This window comes from Chiloscyllium plagiosum, unplaced genomic scaffold (genome assembly GCF_037043375.1).
Source record: "Chiloscyllium plagiosum isolate Xiang-an unplaced genomic scaffold, Cpla_swu_hap1 HiC_scaffold_2, whole genome shotgun sequence".
Lineage (NCBI taxonomy): Eukaryota > Metazoa > Chordata > Chondrichthyes > Orectolobiformes > Hemiscylliidae > Chiloscyllium > Chiloscyllium plagiosum.
Genome location: NW_028270140.1, coordinates 163,571,936 through 163,597,481, shown reverse-complemented (window position 1 = coordinate 163,597,481; position 25,546 = coordinate 163,571,936). Strand labels below are relative to the sequence as shown.

Sequence of the window (25,546 nt, the reverse complement as noted above, 5' to 3'; positions counted from 1 at the left end):
ATTACTTGCTGTACCTCCATACTAGTTTTCAGTGGGTCATGAACGAGGACATCCTAATCCCTCTGCATCGAAACACTGGGGTTTCTCTCCATTTAGATAAAAAGTTGCCTCCGAAACCTCTGACTTTTCTGTAATTTTTCAGAGGGGTCCAGGCACAGGGCATTACCCATTAGAAAATCAGTTTCTGTGCAATTCCCATAGAGTGAGCTGTACCAGGGATTATATGTAGTCCTGACCTGCAACTCTAGTCTCTGTTGCTCCAACAGTGCTCTGACCATTGGAATATCTGGGTCATTGTGTACACAAGTTGTAGCCACTGAAAGATGCCTCATGTCACCAGATCAACCTGAGAGTTGCATTCCCCTCTGAAGGTTTGTTCTTGATCTCTCAGTTTAATTTCAGCAAGAAGATATGAGTAATCAAAAATGCCATTGCATAAACTGTCAACCTGGTGCTGGAATTTCAGTCAGGTGATTTTCCCAAGCCTTTTGTTTATGCGTGATGTTCTATACTTTCCACAATTGCCAAGTTATTGCTACAAATCTTCACTCACGCGAGCTTTACTTGTTTTCAGGAATATTTCTCAACATTTTTGACTTTGAGCCTATAATTATTAGTTTTCGCTCAACAATCTTGTCTCTCTCTCGCCAGTAAAATCCAAAAATATTCTCCTTCTGAATCTGCGAAAGTGTATGACAAGGCAGTAAACAGGAAATCAGGAGTGCACTTTAACCCCAGGCAAACACTGGATTTCCTGAGAAATGGAGTAGGACATGCAGAAATAACAGAAACAGTGAAGAGGAATATCGTCAAACAGTACTTGGATGTAAGTCACAACCTTTTTTTGGAAACTTTGTGTCATGATATTTTGATCCATTAAATTAAGATTCTGTTTTGGCTGCACAGAACCAGCCCCTTCTACATTTACTGTAAATAAATTAATATTGGCAATGCACCAGCACCTTTTGTTAAGTTGTCCTTTTGGCAGTATAATTTTGGTTAGCAACTGGTGCTCCATATTCTCTGATAACCACACTAGGTGCAGAAACAGTATTGAAAACCAAGTCAAAGATGGCTCAGTGGTTAGCACTGCTGCCTCACAGCACTAGGGACCTGGGTTCGATTCCAGCCTCTGGCAACTGCATGGAGTTTGCACATTCTCCCTGTGTCTGTGTGGTCCTCCCGTTTCCTCCCACAGTCCAAAGATGTGCAGGTTAGGTGAATTGACCATGCTAAATTGCCCATAGTGTCTGTGGACATTAGGTGCATTAGTCAGGGATAAATGTAGGATAATAGGATAGGGAAATGGGTCTGGGTGGGTTACTCTTTGGAGAGTCAGTGTGGACTTGTTGGGCCAAAGGACCTGTTTCCACACTGTAGGGATTCTATGAATGATTTGTTGTTTTTTTTCAGACATAGCAAGTAGGATAGATGAAGGGAAACCAGTAGGTGTAGTATGTTTGCATTTTCAAAAGACATTGAATATGATACCACATAGAATGTTAAGTCATTGAGTGTATTTAGATATATCAGCTGAACATGTGGCTGCAAGGATGGTGCAGGAGGTTTTTGGTGCAGATGGTTTCAGGATTTTGGATAATTGGGGCTCATTCTGGGGAAGGTGGGACTTGTACAAACAGGACAGTCTTCACTTGAACCAGAGGAGTGCTAATATCCTGGGTGGGAAATTTGGTGCTATTCGGGTGGGTTTAAACTAGCTCAGCAGGGGGATGGGAACCGGAGATGTAGCTGCAGTGCACAGGGGGATGGGAACCGGAGATGTAGCTGCAGTGCACAAGAGGATGAGAGTAGGAAGGACAGGGACAGGATTTCGGGGTCACAGGAATATGCTGGCAGACAGCGAAGTGGTTTGAAGTGTGTCTACTTCAACACCAGAAGTATTCGAAATAAGGTAGGTGAGCTTGCAGCTTGGATAGGTACCTGGGACTTCAATGTTGTGGCCATTTTGGAGACATGGATAGAACAGGGTGAGGAATGAATGTTGTAGGTTCCAGGGTTTAGATCTTTCATTAAAAACAAGCAAGGTGGTAAAAGAGGGGGAGGCGTGGCCTTGTTAGTCAAAGATAGTATAATGGTGGCTGACAGAACTTTTAGAACATAGAACAATACAGCACAGAACAGGCCCTTCGGCCCACGATGTTGTGCCGAACATTTGACCTAGCTTAAGCACCCATCCATGTACCTATCCAATTGCCGCTTAAAGGTCACAAATGATTCTGACTCTGCCACTCCCACAGGTAGCGCATTCCATGCCCCCACCACTCTCTGGGTAAAGAACCTACCCCTGACATCCCCCCTGTACCTTCCACCCTTCACCTTAAATTTATGTCCCCTTGTAACACTCTGTTGTACCCGGGGAAAAAGTTTCTGACTGTCTACTCTATCTATTCCTCTGATCATCTTATAAACCTCTATCAAGTCACCCCTCATCCTTCGCCGTTCCAATGAGAAAAGGCCTAGCACACTCAGCCTATCCTCGTACGACCTATTCTCCATTCCAGGCAACATCCTGGTAAATCTTCTCTGCACCCTCTCCAAAGCTTCCACATCTTTCCTAAAGTGAGGCGACCAGAACTGCACACAGTACTCGAGGACTTGATGAGGACTCGTCCACTGAGGTAGTGTGGGCTGAGGTTAGAAACAGGAGAGGAGAGGTCATAGTGCTGGGAGTTTTTTATGGCCTCCGCAGAGCTCCAGGGAAGTGGAAGAGAGGATTAGCAACGTTATCCTAGGTAGGAGTGAAAGGAACAGGATGGTCATTATGGGGGACTTTAACTACCCCAACATTGATTGGAAATGTTATAGTTCTAGTACGTCGGATGGATCAGTTTTTGTCCAATGTGTAGAAGATAGAAAAATACAGCGCAGTACAGGCCCTTTGGCCCTCGATGTTGCGCCGATCCAGGCCCACCTAACCTACACTAGCCCACTATCCTCCTATCCAATGCCTGTTTAAATGCCCATAAAGAGGGAGAGTCCACCACTGCTACTGGCAGGGCATTCCATGAACTCACAACTCGCTGAGTAAAGAATCTACCCCTAACATCTGTCCTATACCTACCACCCCTTAATTTAAAGCTATGTCCCCTCGGAATAGCTGACTCCATACATGGAAAAAGGTTCTCATGGTCAACCCTATCTAAACCCCTAATCATCTTGTACACTTCTATCAAGTCACCCCAAAACCTTTTCTCCAATAAATACAGCCCCAAGTGCCTCAGCCTTTCCTCATACGATCTTCCTACCATACCAGGCAACATCCTGGTAAACCTCCTCTGCACCCATTCCAGTGCCTCCACATCCTTCCTATAGTATGGCGACCAAAACTGCACACAATACTCCAGATGCGGCCGCACCAGAGTCTTATACAACTGCAACATGACCTCAGGGCTCCGGAACTCAATTCCTCTACCAATAAAAGCCAGTACGCCATATGCCGCCTTCACCGCACTATTTACGTGGGTGGCAACTTTCAGAGATCTGTGTACATGGACACCAAGATCCCTCTGCTCATCCACACTACAAGTATCCGACCATTAGCCCAGTACCCCATCTGTGTACAGGTGGGTTTCCTGACACAGTATGTCAAAGGGCTGACAAGAGGGGAGACCACACTGGATCTGGTGCTTAGTAATGAACCAGGCCAGGTGTTTGATTTAGTTGTATGTGAGCACTTTGGAGAGTGACCATAATTCAGTTACGTTTAGTTTAGCAATGGAATGGGATTGGTGCATAACACAGGTCAAGAGTTATCGATGAGGCAAGGGTAATTATGATGTGATTAGGCAAGAATTAGGATGCATAGAATGGGGTAGCAAAATGCAGGGGATGCAGACAATGGAAATGTGGAGCTGGTTTAAGGAACAGATATTGCGTGTCCTTGATAGGTGCCTCCCTGTCAGGCAAGGAGGAAGCGATAAGGTAAGGGAACCATGGTTTACGACAGAAATTGCATCTCTTGTTAAGAAGAAGAAATGAGGCTTATATGTTGATGAGGTGATGGAGAGTTTCAGATCAGCCATGAAGGATTTAAAGAGAGAGTTAAGAAGAGCAAAGAGAGGACACGAGCAGTCTTTAGCAAATAGAATAAAGGACAACCCTTAAACTTTCTATAGGTATGTGAGGAATAAAAGGATGATTAGGGTAGGAATAGGGCCAAAGACAGAAGTGGGAAGTTGAGTGTGGACACTAGAGATCGGAGAGGTGCTAAATGAACATTTCTCATCGGTGTTTTCTCAGGAAAAGAAGAATATTGTAAAGGAGAAAAATAAGGTACGAGATATTAGACTAGAAAGGATTGAGGTTAATTACGTATAGGTGTTATCAATTCTAGAAGGAGTGAAAGTAGACAAGTCCCCTGGGCCGGATGGGATTTATCCAACGATTCTCTAGGAAGCTGGGGAAGAGATAGCAGAGCCTTTGGCTTTGATATTTGAGTCGTCATTGTCTACAGGTTTAGTACCAGAGGACTGGAGGATTGCAAATGTTGTGCCCTTGTTCAAGAAGGGCATTAGAGATGACCCAGGTAATTATAGACCAGTGAGCCTTATTTCTGTTGTAGGAAAGGTTTTAGAAAGGATTATAAGAGATAAGATTTATAATCATCTAGCAAGCAACAATTTGATTTCAGATAGTCAACATGGTTTTGTCAAGGGCAGATCATGTCTCACATACCTCATTGAGTTTTTTGAGAAGGTGACCAAGCATGTAGATGAGGATGGGCAGTTGACGTGGTATATTTGGACTTCAGTAAAGCCTTTGATAAGGTTCCCCACATAGGCTGATGGAGAAATGCAGAGGCATGGGATTGAGGGTGATTTAGCAGTTTGGATTAGAAACTGGCTTTCTGAGAGAAGACAGCGAGTGGTGGTTGATGGAAAATATTCAGCCTGGGTCTGTTTTCTGACCACTGCTGTTTGTCATTTTCATAAATGACTTAGACGCAGGCATTGGTGGATGGATTAGTAAATTTGCAGATGACACTAAAGTCGGTGGAGTAGTGGACAGTTTGGAAGAATGTTACAGGTTGCAGGGGGACTTGGATAAACTGCTGAATTGGGCTGAGAGGTAGCAAATGGAGTTCAATGTAGCTAAATGTGAGGTGATGCACTTTGGGAAGATTAACAGGAAGGCAGAGTACTGGGTCAATGGAAAGATTCTTGGTAGTGTGGATGTTCAGAGGGATCTTGGCATCCATGCACATAGATCCCTGAAAGTTGCCACCCAGGTGGATAGTGCTGTGAAGAAGGCATACGGTGTGTTAGGTTTGAGTTCCAGAACCACAATATCATGCTGCAACTGTACAAAACTCTGGTGCGGCCACACTTGGAATATTGTGTACAGTTCTGGTCGCCCCATTACAAAATGGACGTGGAAACATTGGAAAAGGTGCAGGGGAGATTTACCAGGATGTTGCCTGGTCTGGAGGGAAGCTCTTATGCGGAAAGGCTGAGAGACGTGGGTCTTTTCTCATTGGAAAGAAGGCGGCTAAGGGGGGATTTGATAGAGACATACAAGATGATCAGAGGATGAGATAGGGTCGACAGAGAAAAACATTTTCCTAGGATGATGATGTCAGCTTGTACAAGGGGGCATAACCACAAATTGAGGGGTGATAGATTTAAGACAGATGTCAGAGGCAAGTTCTTTACACAGAGTGGTAAAGGCGTGGAATACCCTACCTGCTAAGGTAGTCAACTCAGCCACATTAGGGAGATTTAAACAATCCTTAGATAAGCTCATGGATGATGATGGGATAGTGTAGGGGGACTAGCTGAGAAAGTCCATGCATCAGCGCAACATTGAGTACCGAAGGGCCTGTTCTGCGCTGTATTGTTCTATGTTGGAATATAAAAGCACTGTTGTGCTACTGAGACTTTATAAAGCTCTGGTTAGGCCCCATTTGGAGTACTGTGTCCAGTTTTGGTCCCCACACCTCAGGAAGGACATACTGGCACTGGAGCGTGTCCAGCGGAGATTCACACGGATGATCCCTGGAATGGTAGGTCTAACATACGAGGAACGGCTGAGGATCCTGGGATTGTACTCATTGGAGTTTAGAAGATTAAGGGGAGATCTATCAGAAACTTATAAGATAATACATGGCTTGGAAAGGGTAGACGCTAGGAAATTGTTTCCATTAGGCGAGGAGACTAGGTCCCGTGGACACAGCCTTAGAATTAGAGGAGGTAAATTCAGAACAGAAATGCGGAGACATTTCTTCAGCCAGAGAGTGGTGGGCCTGTGGAATTCATTGCCGCAGAGTGCAGTGGAGGCCGGGACGCTAAATGTCTTCAAGGCAGAAATTGATAAATTCTTGATGTCACAAGGAATTAAGGGCTATGGGGAGAATGAGGGTAAGTGGAGTTGAAATGCCCATCAGCCATGATTGAATGGCGGAGTGGACTCGATGGGCCGAATGGCCTTACTTCCACTCCTATGTCTTATGTTCTACTTAAGACCATTAGAAATCGTCTTGATTCATAAGGGGTGAAGGCCAGGAGGCTAGTGAAGCAAACTGAATGAGCTGATTGCCTAGTTTGGTTCCTGTATCTTGCATCTTATGATCTTTGGTCTAAAAGTTTGCTATGCAAAAGCTCATGATGTTTTGGGTGGTTAACATAGAAGGAGAGTAGGTTAACAAAGATGCAGGTGGTCATGTAATGGTAATCCGGGGGGGTGAAACTAATTGTGGGGACGTAGATTCAAATCCACCATAGCAGTTGATGGAATTTGTGATGATGCTGCCCCTTTAACAAGGTTATTTTGACCTTGTTTATTTCAAAGGGGTCATAAAGACAGAAGTGCTGAAATGTCTGGAAGAGGCTACTTTAAACAATGGCAGGGGACTAGCCAGTTCTCCCAGTTCAGGTTTTTTTTCTAGTTTGGTTTGGTTTAGCAAGCAGTCAGAACCTGCTGGTAGCAGAGAAGCTGTTATAGTGCGAAGGGGTTCCATGCTTCATCAGATGTTTCTTGCCTGCCTCTCTGAAATCTCTGTTGTCTCTAAGAACCTATGTTTGAATTTATCTTTTGCCAAGGGGTGTGTTTATGGGATGTTGCAGGGATTGGAACCGTTCCGTAGTTAATTTGCTATATCAAGTCAGTTGGGTTTTCAAATAGTCAAGTTATTCTAAATTCTGTTTTCTTTTGTTCGTATTGTGTAAATAAGTTCTGTTTTGCTGCAAGCCGAGTGGTTTGACCAGCTGCATCACTCCTGGAATATTCACTTTATATCTGCCTTTAAAAGAAGAAAAAGTTAGGATCTGGGCTACCTTAAAATGTTCTGAGGGGGTCTGGCCTCATCCATAGCAAATTAATTCAGTTCATAAATTTGGAATTGAAAGCTAGTCTCAGTATTACTGCCATGAAATGATCATGGATTGTCACAAATATCCAACTGGTTCATTCATGTCCTTAGGGAAGGAAGTCTACCAACTTTAGCCAGTTTGGCCTAGGGCAATGCAAGACTCACATCTGAAATGACCTAGCAAGCCACTCAGTTCAAGGGCACTTAGGGATGGCAACAAGTGAAAGTCTCTTCCGTGACTCCCTATAGAACAGTACAGCATGTGGCCCTTTTGCCCACTATATCTGTGTCAACACGTGATGTTGTTCCAAACTAATCCCATCTGCCTACACCTGGTCCATATCGCTCTATTCTTTGTCTGTGTGTCTGTCTAAATGCCTCTTAAACGTTGTTGTTGTAGCTGCTTCTACCACCTCCCCAAACAGCGCATTCCAGGTACCTACCGTCTCTGCGTAAAACAAAAAAAAAATTTCTCTCCAGTCTCCTTTCAACATCCCGTATCTCACCTTAAACATCTGACTGTCCACCCTATCCATGCCTTTACATGCTTGTGTGAGGTCACCCTCTGCCTCTGGCACTCAAGCAAAAACAATCCAAGTTTGTTCTTATAGCTAATACACTCCAATCCAGACAACATCCTGGTAAACCTCTTCTGCTCACTCTCCAAAGCCTTTACATCCTTACTATAGTGTGATGACCAAAACTGCGCACTGTACTCCAAATGTGGCCTAAGTAAAGGTTTATCCATCTGCAACATGAATGACCAACTTTGGTGGCACAGTGGAGGATGTCAATGAGCTGCTTTTGTCCCATTGCGAAGACCTCTGAACAGTTGATCTACAAAACTTGTTGCTGTGGGGGGAGTTTGAAGTTCAAGATGAAGACAGTTAAGTCCAGGATGCAGCACCACAGAACTTAGCACTTTTCTTTCGTCTTCTGACCTGAGGGAAGTTGAAAAGCTGCGGCAGCTCTTAGAAAGCAATGACTACAATGAAGAAAGCAGCAGGATAGCGACTCGTGGCATGAAGTCTTATCTGGCACCCGATTAACAGCTTCTTTATGAAATAGCAAAATAGCAACAACTAGATGCCCTTTTTAAGCCTACCCCAAAGAAACTATTTGGGCACAATAAGCCATCCATTCTGGACTAAATATTTTTTTCCGTCGTAACCCTACACCCAGAACTGCACCTGAAAGTAATGATGATGTTGGTGATGATCCTGCACCCATCTTAATACAGTTCTTTACTATAGCTCAGCAAACTCCAAAACCCCTTAAAATGCTAAATTTACTGTATTCGTTCACTCAAATATGATTTAAAAATTTAGACTGTTCTATCATTTATTTTGGCTAATTATTATTTTTGTTTAGATTTTTACTGATATATTGCTGGTCTGCCCCAACCCTGTTTTTCCAAAGGCCCCATTATTTCTATTGCACGATTTTCTATAACGTAAGGTTGCATGGGACTGCAACTACCATGTTATAGCAGAACAGAGTGTAATTGGTAATGCAACTTCCCCACCCCTTGTACATTGCTGACACATCTAAACTCTAGAACATTGAGTTGCCAATCCTGCCATTCTCTCAACCAAGTTTCTGTAATGGCTGCAACATAGTTCCATGTACTAATCAAGGCTCTCTGCTCCTCTGTCGTCCCTGTTATGCACCTTGTATTAAAATAAATAGACTTTAGATCTCCAATCCCGCTGCGTTCATTAAGCCTGTTCTTCTTATTAGACTTGCTTGACTTAACCATTGCTTTCTGCTCAATCAATCCACATGCTGACCTACTGCTGTATTTCCCACACCCTTTCATGAAGGGTCATAGGGTCAGAAGTAGAGTCGCAGGTAGATAGGATACTGAAGAAGGCATTTGGTATGCTTTCCTTTATTGGTCAGAGCATAGGAGTTGGGAGGTTATGTTGCGGCTGTACAGGACATTGGTTAGGCCACTTTTGGAATATTGTGTGCACTTCTGGTCTGCTTCCTATCAGAAGGATGTTGTGAAACTTGAAAGGATTCAGAAAAGATTTACAAGGATGTTGCTGGGTATGGAAGGCTTGAGATGTAAAGAAAGGCTGGAACTTTTTCCCACTGGTACCTAAGAAGTTGAGAGGTGACCTTGTAGAGGTTAATAAAATCATGAGAGGTGTTGATAAGGTTAATGATAGGTGTCTTTCCTCTAGGATGGGGGATTTTATGTCTAGGGGGCATATTTTTACGGTGAGAGGAAAAATGATTTTTAAAAAGAGCAATTTGTTTTCACAAAGAGGGGTTTACATATGGAATGAACTTCCTGAGGAAGTGGTGGATGCAGACACAGTTACAGTGTGTAAAAGGCATTTAGATAAGTACATGAATAGAAACAGTTGGAGGTATTTGGGCCAGACGCAGACAGGTGGGAGTGGTTTAGTTTGGGATTATGTTCAGCATGGACTGGTTGAACCAAAGAATCTGTTTCCTTACTGTATGACATTGAAACCAAAAAGATAAATGAGTGCAGAGTGATAGACGTTGTCAACTTGGACTTTAGTCGAGCCTTTGACAAGGTTGCGCGTGGTAGACCAGTTAGTAAAGTTGGATCACATGGGATTCAGGAGCAAGTGAGAACTGCAGGTGCTGGAGATCAGAGTCGAAAAGTGTGGTGCTGGAAAAGCATAACAGTCCAAGCAGCATCTGTGGAGCAGGAGAATCGGCATTTTGGCCATAAGCCCTTCATCAGGAATGTGGGTTCATCATTTATAGGATTCAGAGAGAAGTACGTCAATTAGATACAAAATTGGCTAGACAGTGGGATATGTGGCGGTGTTAAAGGATTGTTTTTCAGAGTGGAGGCCTGTGACCAGCAGTGTTCCACAGGGATGGCTGCTGAGTGCACTGTTGTTTGTCATTTACATACACGATTTAGATGAGAGTTTAGGAGGCAAGGTTAGTAAGTTTGTGGATGACACCAAAATTGGTGGTATAGTTGACAGTGAAGAAGATAATCTAAGATTACAAAAGGATCTTGATCAGTTGGACTATTAAGAGGCAGATGGAGTTTAATTTGGATAAATGCAAAGTATTGTATTTTGGTGAATCAAGCGAGGACAGTTAGTGGTCGGTCCCTGAGTAATTTTGTCAGACAGAATGAGGGAATATTGTATCACAGGTAGACATGGGTTAAGAAGGCCTTTAGCACGCTTGCCTTCATTGCTCAGACCTTTGAGTATAGAGTGGGATGTCATGTTGAGGTTGTACAGGATGTTATGAGGCCACCTTTGGAGTGCTGTGAGCAGTTCTGGTTGCCCTGCTATAGGAACGATATTATTAAATTGTAGGGCATTCTAAAAAGTTTTACCAGGATGTTGCCAGGAATGGAATGTTTCAAGTTATAGGCTGGGAGGTTTTTCATTGGAACATAGGGTGACCTTGTAGAGGTTTATAAAATCATAAGGGGCATAGATTAGGTGAATAGCAAAGACCTTTTCCCTCGGATGGGGCACATTTTTCAGGTGAGAGGAGAAAGATTTAAAAGGGACTTGAGCAACTTTTTCACACAGGAGGATTTGTATGTGGATTTAACTGCCAGAGGAAGTGGTACATGCAGGTACAGTTATAGCATTTAAAATACATTTGGATAGGTACATGAACAGGAAAGGTTTGGAGGGATATGGGCCAAATGCAGGTAAATGGGACTTGTTTAGTTTAGTAACTTTGCCAGCATGGACGAGTTGGACTGCAGGGTCTGTTTCAGTGCTGTATGATTCTATGACTGAAGGAGTTACATTTGCTATTTTCCATTCTAATCTTCCTCAAATCAAGGGACCTTTGGAAAAATAGAACCAATGCATCACTGTATAATAAGGGCGGTAAAGACAAGCCAGGGACCTATAGACCGGTGAGCCTGACCTCGGTGGTAGGCAAGTTGTTGGAGGGAATCCTGAGGCACAGCATGTACATGGGCGGCACGGTGGCACAGTGGTTAGCACTGCTGCCTCACAGCACCAGAGACCCGGGTTCAATTCCCGCCTCAGGCGACTGACTGTGTGGAGTCTGCACATTCTCCCCGTGTCTGCGTGGGTTTCCTCCGGGTGCTCTGGTTTCCTCCCACAGTCCAAAGATGTGCAGGTCAGGTGAATTGGCCATGCTAAACTGCCCGTAGTGTTAGGTAAGGGGTAAATGTAGGGATATGGGTGGGTTGCGCTTCGGCGGGGCGGTGTGGACTTGTTGGGCCGAAGGACCCGTTTCCACACTGTAAGTAATCTAATCTAATGTATTTGGAAAGGCGAAGACTGATTCGGGATAGTCAACGTGGCTTTGTGCGTGGGAAATCATGTCTCACAAATTTGATTGTGTTTTTTGAAGAAGTAACAAAGAAGATTGATGAGGACAGAGCAGTAGATGTGATCTATATGGACTTCGGTAAGATATTCGACAAGGTTCCCCATGGGAGACTGATTAGCAAGGTTAGATCTCATGGAATACAGGGAGAACTAGCCATTTGGATACAGAACTGGCTCAAAGGTAGAAAACAGAGGGTGGTGGTGGAGGGTTATCTTTCAGACTGGAGGGCTGTGACCAGTGGAGTGCCACAAGGATCGGTGCTGGGCCGTCTACTTTTTGTCATTTACATAAATGATTTGGATGCGAGCATAAGAGGTACAGTTAGTAAGTTTGCAGATGACACCAAAATTGGAGGTGTAGTGGACAGCGAAGAGGGTTACCTCAGAATACAACAGGATCTGGACCAGATGGGCCAATGGGCTGAGAAGTGGCAGATGGAGTTTAATTCAGATAAACGCGAGGTGCTGCATTTTGGGAAAGCAAATCTTAGCAGGACTTGTACACTTAATGGTAAGGTCCTAGAAATTGTTGCTAAACAGAGAGACCTTGGGAGTGCAGGTTCATAGCTCCTTCAAAGTGGGAGTCACAGGTAGATCGGATAGTGAAGAAGGCATTTGGTATGCTTTCCTTTATTGGTCAGAGTATTGAGTACAGGAGTTGGGAGGTCATGTTGCAGCTGTACAGGACATTGGTTAGGCCACTGTTGGAATATTGCGTGCAATTCTGGTCTCCTTTCTATCGGAAAGATGTTGTGAAACTTGAAAGGGTTCAGAAAAGATTTACAAGGTTGTTGCCTGGGTTGGAGGATCTGAGCTACAGGGAGAGGCTGAATAGGCTGGGGCTGTTTTCCATTGGAGCATCAGAGGCTGAAGGGTGACCCTATAGAGGTTTACAAAATTATGAGGGCATGGACAGGGTAAATAGACAAAGTCTTTTCCCTGGGGTCAGGGAGTCCAGAAATCGAGGGCATAGGTTTAGGGAGAGTGGGGAAAGATATAAAAGAGACCGAAGGGGCAACTTTTTCTCGCAGAGGGTGGTACGTGTATGGTATGAGCTGCCAAAGGATGTGGTGGAGGCAACATTTGAGAGGCATTTGGATGGGTATATGAATAGGAAGGGTTTGGAGAGATATGGGTCGGGTGCAGGCAGGTGGGATTAGATTGGGTTGGGATACCTGGTCGGCATGGATGGGTTGGACCGAAGGGTCTGTTTCTATGCTGTACATCTCTATGACTCTATGACTATCCATTTTGTTCAAGGTTCTCAGATGAAGACATGAGGAGAACTTGTCAGCCTGCTGTTACAACAATTTACTCAGTACCACTTTCCTCATGATTCTAAATTGTTTGAGTTCGTCCTTCTCTCCCTTCCATCTCCCTGACTTATATGTATTCCTGGGTTGTTATTTATATCCTTTACAGTGAAAACCAATGCAAAATACATGCTCCATTCATCTGCCATCTCCTTATTTTAAGTTATTAATTCACCAGGTCAGTTTCTATAAAACCAGCATTCACTTGAACTGTTCACCTTGCCAGATATCTTTGGAAACTCCTTGCAACCTACTTTTGTTTTTCTAGCTAGTTAGCTTTCTTACACTAATTTTTCTTTCTGTATTAATCTTTTAGTCATTGTTGTTTAATTTTAATACTATCTTTACATTATTATTTGACCGTGGTGATGGGTCTTCCCTTTGGTATTCTTTTTGAATTGAATTCTGTGTATATTGAAATATCAGTCACTGCATCTGTGTTGATCTTTTAATTTTCAGGTTCGCTGTCACTCTGCTCCTGTGTCATCATCTTGCTCTTATTTAAATTTAAAATACTACACTTGGATCCACTACACTATCTCTTAAATCAGATGTACAATTCACTTGTATAATAATTGCTGTTACCCAAGAGTGCAGTCACTGAGGCCATCAGTTTATCCTATTTTGTTGCAGAATACCAAATCTAATGTACCTTAAGCAACCTACAACAGTGGCAGGCTGGAAGATTGGGAAACTTCCAAATATAAACAAAGAGATACTTTTAAAAAACAAATAAGAGGAGCGAAAGTAAATTATGAAAGAGAACCTGCACGAAATATCAAAAAGAATAGCAAAAGCTTCTCTCGGTTTACAAAAGGGAAGATTAGATTAGATTCCCTACAGTGTGGAAACAGGCCTTTCGGCCCAACCAGCCCACACCAACCCTCCGAAGATTTAAACCACCCGGATCCATTTCGCTCTGACTAGTCTACCTAACACTATGGGCAACTTAGCATGGCCAATTCACCTGACCTGCACATCTTTGGACTGTGGGAGGAAACCGGAGCACCCGGAGGAAACCCACACAGATATGGGGAGAATGTGCAAACTCCACACACAGTCTCCCGAGGTTGGAATCAAACCTGGGACCCTGGCATGTGAGGCAGCAGTGCTAACCACTATGCCATTGAATGTAATGCCCTTATTCAAAAAGGGAGGGAGGCAATATGTGGGAAATTATAGACCAGCTAGTTTAACGTCTGTTGTTGGGAAAATATTACAATCAATTATCAAGGAAGCAATCTTTGGAAAGTCAAAACACTATCCGTTAGAGTAAGCATGGGTTTTATGAAGGATAAATCATGTTTGATTCATTTGCTAGAGTTCTTTGAAGATGTAACAAGCAAAGTGGACAATGGGGATGCTGTCAATGTAACCAATCTGGACTTCCGGAAAGTGTTCGATAAGGTGCCGCGCTAAAAGTTAACTCATAAGGTTGCATCATACGGAATTAGGGGTAATTTATTAGCTTGGATAAGTGACTGGCTGATGGACAGAAGACAGAGTTGGGATAAATGGGTTTTTTTTCTGGATGGCAAGAAGTAACTAGTGGGGTGCCACAGCGTTCGGTCCTTGGACCCCAGCTATTCACAATCTACATTAACGACTTTGATCAGGGATAGAAGACTCGCGGCCAAATTTGCAGATGACACAAAAAATAGGTGGGACGGTAAATTGCAATGAGGAAATAAGCTTACAAATGGATATAGATAGGTAAGGAGAGTGGGCCTAAATGTGGGAGAGGGGGTTTAACATGGATAAGTGTGAGGTCATGCATTTTGGTCGGAAAATGGGAAGGTGACCTATTGTCTAAACTGGGAGAGACTTCAACTTCCTACAGTACAGAGGATCATTTGTCAGTCACAGAAAATTATCATGCAGGTATAGCAGATAATAAAGTGGATTTAATGATTCCATTGGCAGGAGAGGCAAGGACCCGAGGGCACAGCCTTAGAATAAAGGGAAGACCATTTAGATTTGAGATAAGGAGAAATATCATCGGCCAGAGATCTATGGAATTCATTGCCACAGAAGGCCAGGTCCTTGAGTATATTTAAAACAGAGATAGATAAGTTCTTGATTGCCAAGGAAATCAAAGGTTACAGGGAAAAAGCAGGAAAATTAGGTTGAAAAAATCAGCCATGATTGAATAGCAGAGCAGGCTCAATGGGTTGAATGAGATGAAAAATGTGGTGCTGGAAAAACACAGCAGGCCAGGCAGCATCCAAGGAGCAGGAGAATCAACGTTTCGGGCATAAGGGCTCATGTGCGAAATGTTGATTCTCCTGCTCCTCTGATGCTGCCTGGCCTGCTGTGTTTTTCCAGCACCACATTTTTCAACTCTGGTACTCCAGCATCTGCAGTCCTCACTTTCTCTTCAATGGGTTGAATGGCCTAATTTCTGCTCCTATGTCTTATGGCGTTGGTGAAACCTGGAATATTGTGCACTATTTTGGTTCCCTTATTTAAGGAAAGATGTGGCATTGGAGGCAGTTCAGAGGAGGTTCACTAGATTGATCCCAGAGATGATGGTTTGTTGTATGAAGAGAGATTGAACTGTTAAGGCCTATGCTCTGGAATTTAGAAGAATGACGGGAGATCACATTGAGGTATTCAAGATGATAAAAGGTATAAATAAAATAAACATGGAGCTGATGCTTCCTCTTGTGGGGCATTCTAGGATGAGAGGTCGTTGTTTTAAATTTGCTACCCCTTGTCCTAAGACAGAGGTGAGGAAAAACTACTTCCCCCAAAGGATTGTGAATCTGTGAAATTCAAGCCGTTCATCAGGAATGTGGGAGGGGGGAGGGGGCTGAGAGATAAATAGGAGAGTGGGGATGGGGCTGGGGGGGAAGGTACCAGGGAAGGCGGTAGGTTGGCACAGGTGGGGGTTGATGGTGATGGGTCAGAGGGGAAGGTTGAGCAGATAGGTGGGAAGGAAGATGGACAGGTAGGACAGTTCAAGAGAGCAGTGCCAAGTTGAAGGGTTGGATCTGGGATGGGGTTTTGGAGTGGGGTGGTAAGAGAGGCGATGACAAAACTGGTGGAGTCAATGTTGACGCTGTGTGGTTGGAGAGTCCCAAGGTGGAACATGAGGCATTCTTCCTCCAGGTGTCGGATGGGTTGGAGTTGGTGATGGAGGAGGCCCAGGATTTGCTAGTCCCTGGCATGGGATGGGAGAAGAAGTTGAAGCGGTCAGCCACAGGGCGGTGGGCTTGTTTGGTGCGTGTCCCCCAGAGATGTTCCCTGAAACATTCCCCAAGTTACTCTCTGGTCAGCTCTGGAAACATGCTGTTCTATGACAGTATCCCAAAAACATTCTGCTTCAGCTAGTCTAACTTTGCCCATTTTCTAATCTATTTGTAAATTAAAATCCTCCATGATTATTGCCATTCATTTCTAATAACCTCCCATTATTTCATGCTCTAATAAAAGTGAAATATTATGGCTGTTGGAAATCTCAACAAGCATGCTGAGTTTTGTAAGAAGTCAGACAGTCTTCACAGAGACGCTGCCAGAACTGCTTATTTTCTCCATTTAATGTAATAGGTTACATTGACTACCCTGTAATCTGTTGGAACTGTTCAAGTTTATTGAATCCTGAAAGATTACCAACTACGTACTCACTGTTTCTAAAGTAGACTACAGAGGAACCTCGATTATCTGAAAGACACAGGCGGGGAATATTTCATTTGGTTAATTGAGTGCTGAATAACATAGGAGGAGAAAGTGAGGTCTGCAGATGCTGGAGATCAGAGCTGAAAGGAGTTCCAGCAACACGTTTTCAGTGCTGAATAACATAGTTCAGCCAAACATCGGGACCTTGCAATCTTGCCAGATAATCCGATATTTGGATAATCGAGGTTCCTCTGTATTTCTAGGGCTATTCCTTAAATTCTGTAGAAAAAAGGTTTCAGTCCCTGGGGATTTATTGACCTTTTAATCCCATCAATTTCCCAAAATCATTTCCCTACTAATACTGATTTCCTTCATTTCCTCTCTCGCTAGACCATGTGTTGCCCAATATTTTTGGGACATTATTTGAGTCTTTGTTTGTGAAGACAGAACCAAAATAAGTATTTAATTCATCTGCCATCTTATGCTCCCCATTATAACTTTGCCTGTTTCTGACTGTAAGGGACTTTCAAAGATTGAGAGGTGAAAGCAGATTAGATTCCATACAGTATGGGAACAGGCCCTTTGGCCCAACCAGTCCACACCGACCCTCTGAAGAGTAACCCACCCAGACCCATCTCCTTCTGACTAATGCACCTAACACTATGGGCAATTTAGCATGGCCAATTCACCTGACCTGCGCATCTTTTGAATTGTGGGAGGAAATCGGAGGAAACCCACACAGACACGGGGAGAATGTGCAAACTCCACTCAGACAGTCGCCCGAGGCTGGAATCGAACCTGGGACCCTGGTGCTGTGAGACAACAGTGCTAACCACTGAGCCACCGTGAGCTCTTTGAACATTACAAACTTCCTACAGGGTGTGACAGGCTGGATGTAAATAAAACGAAATATTGCAGATGGTGGAAATGTGCAATAAAAAGAAAATTCTAGAGAAACTCTTAAGTCTGGCAGCATCTCCAAAGAGAGAAACGGTTAATGTTTCAAGTCATTGTAGCCTCTGAATGTTGAGTTTATTTCCCCCTCACAGATACTGCCAGACCTGCTGAGTTTCATACACTGAGCATAGATCGAATGTTTTCTCTGACTGGTGACTCTAGAACCAGGGGCTATAATTTTAGAATAAGAGGTAGGCCATTTAAGGCCGAGATGACGAGTAATTGTTTCACTCAGATGGTGGTGAATCTTTGGAATTCTGTATACCAGGGAGCAGTAAGCTCAGTCAATGATTAGATACAAGACAGAAATCAAGAGGTTTCTGAACACTAATGATATTGAGGGACATGGAGATTGTGTGGGAAATTGGCGTTGAAGTAGAAGATCAGCGTGACCTAATTGAATGTTGAGCTGAGTGGCCTATGGTTGTTATATTTTTTAAGATGGAGGTGGTGTGGAGTGGAGTCCAGAGGTCAGTATTGGAACCCTTACTTACCCTATGTGAGAGATGTATATTGATGACCTAGTTCTTGGTGTGCAGGTAACCGTTCAGAGTTTGTGAATAAAACAAAATTTGAAGTATTGTAAACTGAGCAGAACTCCAAAAGTTGGAGTGGGTGAATAGGCGACAGATGAAGTTCAAAACAGAGAAGTGCATTTGGAAAGACTATTTCATTGCAAGTAATCAGCATGGCTTTGCGCTTTGAAGGTCATGCCTCACAAATTTGTTAGAGTTCTTTGAAGTAGCCAGGGAGGTTGACAAGAGCAAGGTGGTAGACATAGTCTGTATGGATTTCATTAAGGCTTTTGATAAGGTTCCACATGATAGGCTGATCTGGAAGGCTAGGAGAAAGTGAGGTCTGCAGATGCTAGAGATCAGAGCTGAAAATGTGTTGCTGGAAAAGCGCAGCAGGTCAGGCAGCATCCAAGGAGCAGGAGAATCGACGTTTTGGGCATGAGCCCGTCTTCAGGAAAGCTAGATCACACAGGAAAAAAAGGAGAGCTGGCAAATTGGATACACAATTAGCTTGATGGTAGGAAACAGAAGATAATAATGGAAGAATGCTTATTGGAGGCCTATGACTAGTGGTGGTACCTCAGGATTGGTGCTGGGTCCAATGCTGTTATCTATATCAATGATTGGATGAGAATGTACAAGGCATGATTTGTAAGTTTGCAGATGACACTAAAATAGGTGGAATCGTGGAGAGTGAGGGAGGTTATCAGAAATTGCAGCGGGATCTCGATCAGCTGGTGAAGTGGGTCAAGAAATGGCAAATGGAGTTTAATATAGATGTGTGAGGCCACGCATTTTGGAAAGTCGAATCAAGATTGGAGTTTCATGGTGAATGGTAGGGCCTTAAGGAATGTAGTGGAACAGAAAGATCTTGGAGTTCAGGTTCACAGTTCTCTGAAAGTGGAGTCCCAGGTAGACAGGGCAATGAAGAAGGCTTTTGGCACACTGGCCTTCATCAGTCAGGATTTTGAATATAGAAGTTGGGAAGTTATGTTGCATTTATTCAGGACATTGCTGAGGCCACACTTGGAGTATTGTGTTCGATTTTGGTCACCTTGCCATTAAGAAGGATGTTATTAAACTGGAAAGTGTGCAGAAGAAATTTACAAGGATGTTGGCTGGATTCAAGGGACTAAGTTACAGGGAGAGGTTGGATAAACTAGGACTTTAGATCGTAGAAGACTGAGGGAGAAACTTACAAAAGTGTATAAGATCATGAGAGGCACGGATAGGATGAATGCACTCAGTCTTTTTCCTAGAGTTGGGGAATGGAGGATTAGTGGGCATCAGTTTAAGGTTAGAGGGGAAAGAATAAAAGGGAATCTGAGGGGCAACTGTTTACACAGAGGGTGGTACGCATATGGAATGAGCTGCCAGCAGAAGTGGTGGAGGTTAATAACATTAATAACATTTAAAAGGCATTTAGACAAATACATTGACAGGAAAGATTTAGAAGGATATGGCGGAAATGAGGACTGCAGATGCTGGAGATCAGAGTCCAGATTAGAGTGGTGCTGGAAAAGCACAGCAGGTCAGGCAGCATCTGAGGACCAGGAAAATCGACGTTTCAGGCAGGAGCCCTCCGGGATGGAGGGATAAATGGGAGGAGGGTGGGGCTGGGAGAAGGTGCAATAGGTGGATGGAGCAGATAGGTGGGAAGGAAGATTGGCAGGTAGGACAGGTCATAAAGATGGTGCTGAGCTGAAAGGTTGGAACTGGGGTAAGGTGGGGGAAGGGGAAATGAGGAAACTGGTGAAGCCCACATTGATGCCCTGGGGTTGAAGTGTTCCGAGGCGGAAGATGAGGCGTTCTTCCTCCAAGCATCGGGTGGTGAGGGAGTAGTGGTGGAGGAGGCCCACGACCTGCATGTCATTGGCAGCGTGGGAGGGGGAATTGAAATGTTCGGGCTAAAACTTGCCCTCCAGTCCAGGCAGCATCCTGGTAAATCTCCTCTGCACCCTCCCTAAAGCTTCCACATCCTTCCTATATTATGCTACCATGAAGCCACTGACTCTCTTTTATCCCTTTTATGCTATAAACTCAACCTTTGCTGAAGGTCTGTTGTGCGGCACTCTATCAAATGCCTTTAAAAAGTCTGTCTACAACATGTCAACAGCATTGCCCTTTTTTAGAGCTAACACTTCCAATCCAGTGACCCTTCCTCAGAACTGGGTTAACTGATTTCTCTCCACCGATGCTGCCAGATCTGTTGAGCTTTTCCAGCAATTTCTGTTTTTGTTTCTAAATTTCCACATCCACCGTTCTTTTGGGTTTTATTTGCCCTTTATTAGCCTTCCCTGCTTCATAATGTGTGATGCTTCAAACCTTATCTTTCTTTTTCAGATATAATGTTGCAGGTTTCCAAGACCACATAGGACAAATGGATTCCATTTTATGAAAAGCTGCATTATTGTTGGTTCTCAAAATGAATAACTTCATATTTTTGATAAATTTCACATACCATGTATCTTCCCACTTCACTCCCCTTGAAGTGTGTGACTGTCCTCGTTATTTGGAGTTGAGAGTTTAAGGGTATAATCAGCCAAGTAGCTAAGGACCGGAGAAAGTGAGGACTACAGATGCTGAGATCAGAGTCAAAGAGTGTGGTGCTGGAAAATCTCAGCAAGTCAGGCAGCATCCGAGGAGCAGGAGAGTCAACGTTTGGGGCATTAGCCCTTCATCAGGAATGCCTGAAACGTCAACACTCCTGCTCCTCAGATGCTATCTGACCAACTGTGCTTTTCCAGCACCACATTCTTCGACTCTAATCTCAGCATCTGTAGTCCTCACTTTCTCCGGTCCTTGTTATTTATTATGTTTCCTGATTTTGTGTGATCTGCAAATTTTACACTGCTCTGCTTATCCATTCTTGTTGACTTTCTTTCAGTTTAAAACGCTGATGGAACACTTGGATCCTGATGAAGAGGATGAAGATGGGGAAGTGTCTGCCAGCACTGCAGCCCGTAATAAGGCAATCAACGCACTTCTTGGAGCAAGTAGCCCAAAAAACAATGCAGAAACTGATGATGAGGAGAGTGATGGAGAGGAGCGAACTGGTGGAGGCATTGCAGGGGTAAGGAATCGAACAGGAGTTGGTGTCATGGCCTATATAACAACAAAATTGATGTCCTTTTGAGTTCAATTTCTCCCCATTTGCCTTCCCCATCTGAATTAATTTGCTTATAAATCTTATAATGTATTTAAAAACCATGATGCAGTTCTCCAAGTTCTTTGGGACTTGGATCTTCATCCCTCTAATTTAGAGGTTCAGCCGTACCCCACTGTGTGCGACTGACCATTTCAGATTGCCCAAGTGTCTCTCCACTGACCCTATTATGAACTGAACTTTGATTTCAAACTTTTTCTCCAAAAGTGTCAAAGATTTTGATTAATTATGGGCATTTCATAAAGTGGCTCTTGGATTGTTTATTAGGAAGTCTAGCACGAAGTATTCATTTGGCTTATTTGCATTTCATGCCCTTGGTAATAAATGGAGCTTAAGTGAGTAGGCAAATGGAGTTTAATGTGGAAATCCTGAGAAGTTCTTCACTTTGGCAAATGCAAAAAATTAAGTAAAGAGACAAAGCCAAAAACTTCAACGCAGAGAGGACTGGTCTGGGTATCCTTGGAGGTGAATCCCACAAAATTAGCGCATAGATCAAATCTAAATAGGAATATTTGTCTTTAGTGCAAGATGGATGTGGCATAAAATGGATAAGTCTTTCCACAACTGCACAGGGCATTGGTGAGGCTGCATCTGAAATACTTGTTGAGTTTTGGTCTCCTTATTTAATGACGGATACATATTTTTAATCAACCTATTCAGAGATGTTACTTTTTCTTTATTTCCACCTGTTAGTTTGTCTATACTGGGGAAGTTGCTGGAGTAAGTCATGAAGGAGCAGATAACTGAACACTGGGGAAAACAAAGCTCAATTCACCAGTGTCAGCACAGCTTCAAGAAGGTCAAGTCATATAGTCCTACAGCACAGGACAAGCACTTGGCCTATATCTTTCTAAACCTTTCCTGTCCGTGTATTTGTCCACTTGCCTTTTAAATGTTGTTTAATATTCCCGCCTCAACCACTTTCACTGGCAGCTCATTCCATGTGCGTACCACTGTCTGTGTTTAAAAAAAATTGCCCCTCAGGTTCCCTTTTATTCTTTCCCATCTAACCTTTAAACTGATGCCTTCTCGACCTCAATACCCCAACCCTGGGAAAAAGAGAGTGCATTCAGTCTCGTACTCTCTAAGGAAAACAGTTCTAGCTTGTTTGACCATCTCCCTACACCTCAGACCCTTGAGTCCAGGCAACATTCTTGTAAATTTCTTCTGCACTTTGCCCAGTTTAATAACATCCTTCCTATAATATAGTGACCGAAATTAAACACAATTCGTGCTTGACAAATATGCTGGAGTTCTTTAAGGGTATAACCAGCCAAGTAGCTAATGGAATCCAATGGATATGATATATCTAGACTTCCAGGAAGCATTAAAGACTGATCCAGAAGGCCAAATCTCTGGCTTAAGGATAGAGTATTAGCTTGGATAGAGGATTGGCTGACTGATAGAAAGCAAAGGGCCAGATAAATGAATCCTTTTCTGAACTGTAACAAGTGTGGTGCTATAGAGTGAAACAGACCCTTCGGTTCACCTAGACTATGTCAACCATAATCCCAAACTAAACTATTTCCCAACAGCCTACGCTTGGTCCACATCCATTTGAACGTTTCTTATTCATGTACTTACTTAAAAGACATTTGGATGTTGTAACTGTACCTGCATCCTCTGTACTCTAGAAGTTCATTTCAGACACTGATCACTCTCTTTTTAAAAAAAAAAATTCCCCTTTGGGTCTTTTTAAAATCTTTCTCCTCTCACCTTAAAAATATGCCCCTAGTCTTGAAATCCCAGAGAGGGAAAAGTCACCTGCCATTCACCTTATCTGTATCCCTCATGATTTTATAAACCTTTATAAGGTCATCCCTCAACCTCCTTCGCTCCAGTGGAAACAGGTCCCAGCCATTACTTATAACTCAAACCTTCCACTCCAGACAACATCATTGTAAACATTTTCTGGACCCTCTCCAGCTAAATAACATCCTTCCTAAAACAGATCGACTCAAACAGGACGTAGTACAAAGAGAACAAGGAACAAAGAAAATTTACAGCCCAGGAACAGGCCCTTCGGCCCTCCAAGCCTGAGCCGATCCAAATCCACTGTCTAAACCTATCGCCCAATTCCTAAGCATCTGTATCTCTCTGCTCCCCACCGACTCATGCATCTGTCCAGATGCACTTTAATTGTATCTATCGGGCCTGCCTCTACTACCTCTGGTGGCAACGCGTCCCAGTCATCTAGCTCCCTCTGTGTAAAGTACTTTCCATGTGTATCCCCATTAAACTTTTCACCTCTCACCTTGAATGCATGACCTCTCGTTATTGAATCCCTCACCCAGGGAAAAAGCTAATCTCTATCCACCCTGTCTATACCCTTCGTGATTGAATTGAATTCATTGTCACGTGTACTGAGGCACAGTGAAAAGCTTTGTATTGCACGCAATACAGGCAGATGACAGAGTTAAGTAGCAGAGATAAGTAAATAAAGAGCAGCAAAAGCAAAAACACAGGTACAGGTGATTTTATAGACTTCAATCAGGTTCCCCCACCCCCATGTCCATTGTACCCTGAAGGTGGCTGCACAGGTGGATAGAGTGGTCAAGAAGGCATAGGGTATGTTTGCTTTCTTCAGACGGGGTATTGAGTATAAGAGCTGGCAAGTCATGTTAAAATTATACAAGACTTTGGTTCGGCCACATTTAGAATACTGTGTACAGTTCTGGTTGCCAAAAGGATGTGGACGCTTTGGAGAGGATTCAGAGAAAGTTTACAAGGATGTTGCCTGGTATGGAAGGTGCTAGCTATGAAGAGAGGTGAGTAGGTTAGGATTGTTTTCATTAGAAGAAAGGAGATTGAGGGGAGACCTGATTGAGGTCTACAAAATCATGAAGGGTATAGACGGTAGATAGAGGGAGGCTTTTTCCTAGGGTGAAGGAATCAGTAATGAGAGGTCACGCTTTCAAGGTGAGAGGTGAAAAGTTTAAGGGGGATACATGCGGCAAGTACTTTACACAGAGGGTGGTGGGTGCCTGGAACGTGTTGCCACCAGAGGTAGTAGAGGCAGGCACGGTAAATTCATTTAAGATGCGTCTGGACAGATGCATGAGTCGGTGGGGAGCAGAGGGATACAGATGCTTAGGAATTGGGCGATGGGTTCAGACAGTGGATTTGGATCGGCTCAGGCTTGGAGGGCCGAAGGGCCTGTTCCTGGGCTGTAAATTTTCTTTTTTGTTCTTGTTTTTTGGGATGAAGCCTTTTGGCACACTGGCCTTCGTCAGTCAGGGCATTGAGTTTGGAGATTGGGAAGTTATGTTGCAGTTGTACAGGATGTTGGTGAGACCGCACTTGGAGCATTGTGTTCAGTTTTGGTCACCTAGCTATAGGAAGGATGTTGCCAAGGCTCAAGAGACTGAGTTATAGGAAGACGTTGGACAAGATAGGACATTTTTCTTTAGAGCATAGGAGACTAAGGGGAAATCTTATAGAAGTGTATAAGATCATGAGAGGCATAGACAGGGTGAATGCAAGCAGTCTTATCACGGGGTGGGGAATTGACCAGTTTAAGCTGAAGGGCCTGTCTCCATGCTGCAGGACTCTTTAACTCTCCCTTATCATTCCCAGCCTCTCCAACTGCGTATAAACTCTATACTCACAGGTCTCTAGTTTCAACGCTTCTCCTTCCATCCACAGGGTTCAGTTCTCAGATCTCAACTAGTTGCAATCTATTTAATTATTACATTAAATTACTTAGTGTGGAAACAGGCCCTTCGGCCCAACATGTCCACACTGACCTTCCAAAGAGCAACCCATCCAGACCCATTCCCCTAAATTTACCCCTTCACCTAACACTACGGGCAATTTAGTATGGCCAATTTACCTGACGTGCACATCTTTGGACTGTGGGAGGAAACCGGAGCACCCGGAGGAAACCCACACAGACACGGGGAGAACGTGCAAACTCCACACAGACAGTTGCCTGAGGTGGGAATTGAACTGCTGCTGTGAGGCAGTAGTGCTAACTACTGTGCCACCGTGCTGCCCTTAACTGCAAGGACAAAGTGTAACTAAGCAAAGTTCGTGGATGCTACTAAAATTGGTGGGAACGCAGGAAGTGATGAGGAAATGGAGTTTACAGGTGGACATTGGTAGTCTTGGAGAATGGGTCAGAATCTGGCAGATGGAGTTTAATCTCAGTAAGTGTGAGGTTATCCATCTTGGCTGGAAAAACAAAAGGGCAAATTATTATTCAAATGAGAAGCAGATTACAAGTGTGCCAATGCATATCAGAAAGTGGATATGCAGGTGCAGCATAAAATAAGAAAGGCAAATGCAATCCTAACATTTATTGCAAAAGGATTGGAATGTAT

The 25,546-nt window shown here is 43.6% G+C and overlaps 1 protein-coding gene across 4 annotated transcripts in view; it reads left to right on the top strand.

Annotated features, from left to right (window-relative positions):
* The window catches only part of LOC122556264 (nipped-B-like protein), a 547,720-nt gene that overhangs the window by 520,077 nt on the left and 2,097 nt on the right, over nt 1–25,546 (top strand). For all 4 annotated transcript variants that reach the window (XM_043702901.2, XM_043702895.2, XM_043702914.2 and 1 more), the window contains 2 exons: nt 652–826; nt 20,946–21,131. In XM_043702901.2, the coding sequence (XP_043558836.2) occupies nt 652–826; nt 20,946–21,131 (361 nt within the window). The remainder of the gene's footprint in view (nt 1–651; nt 827–20,945; nt 21,132–25,546) is intronic.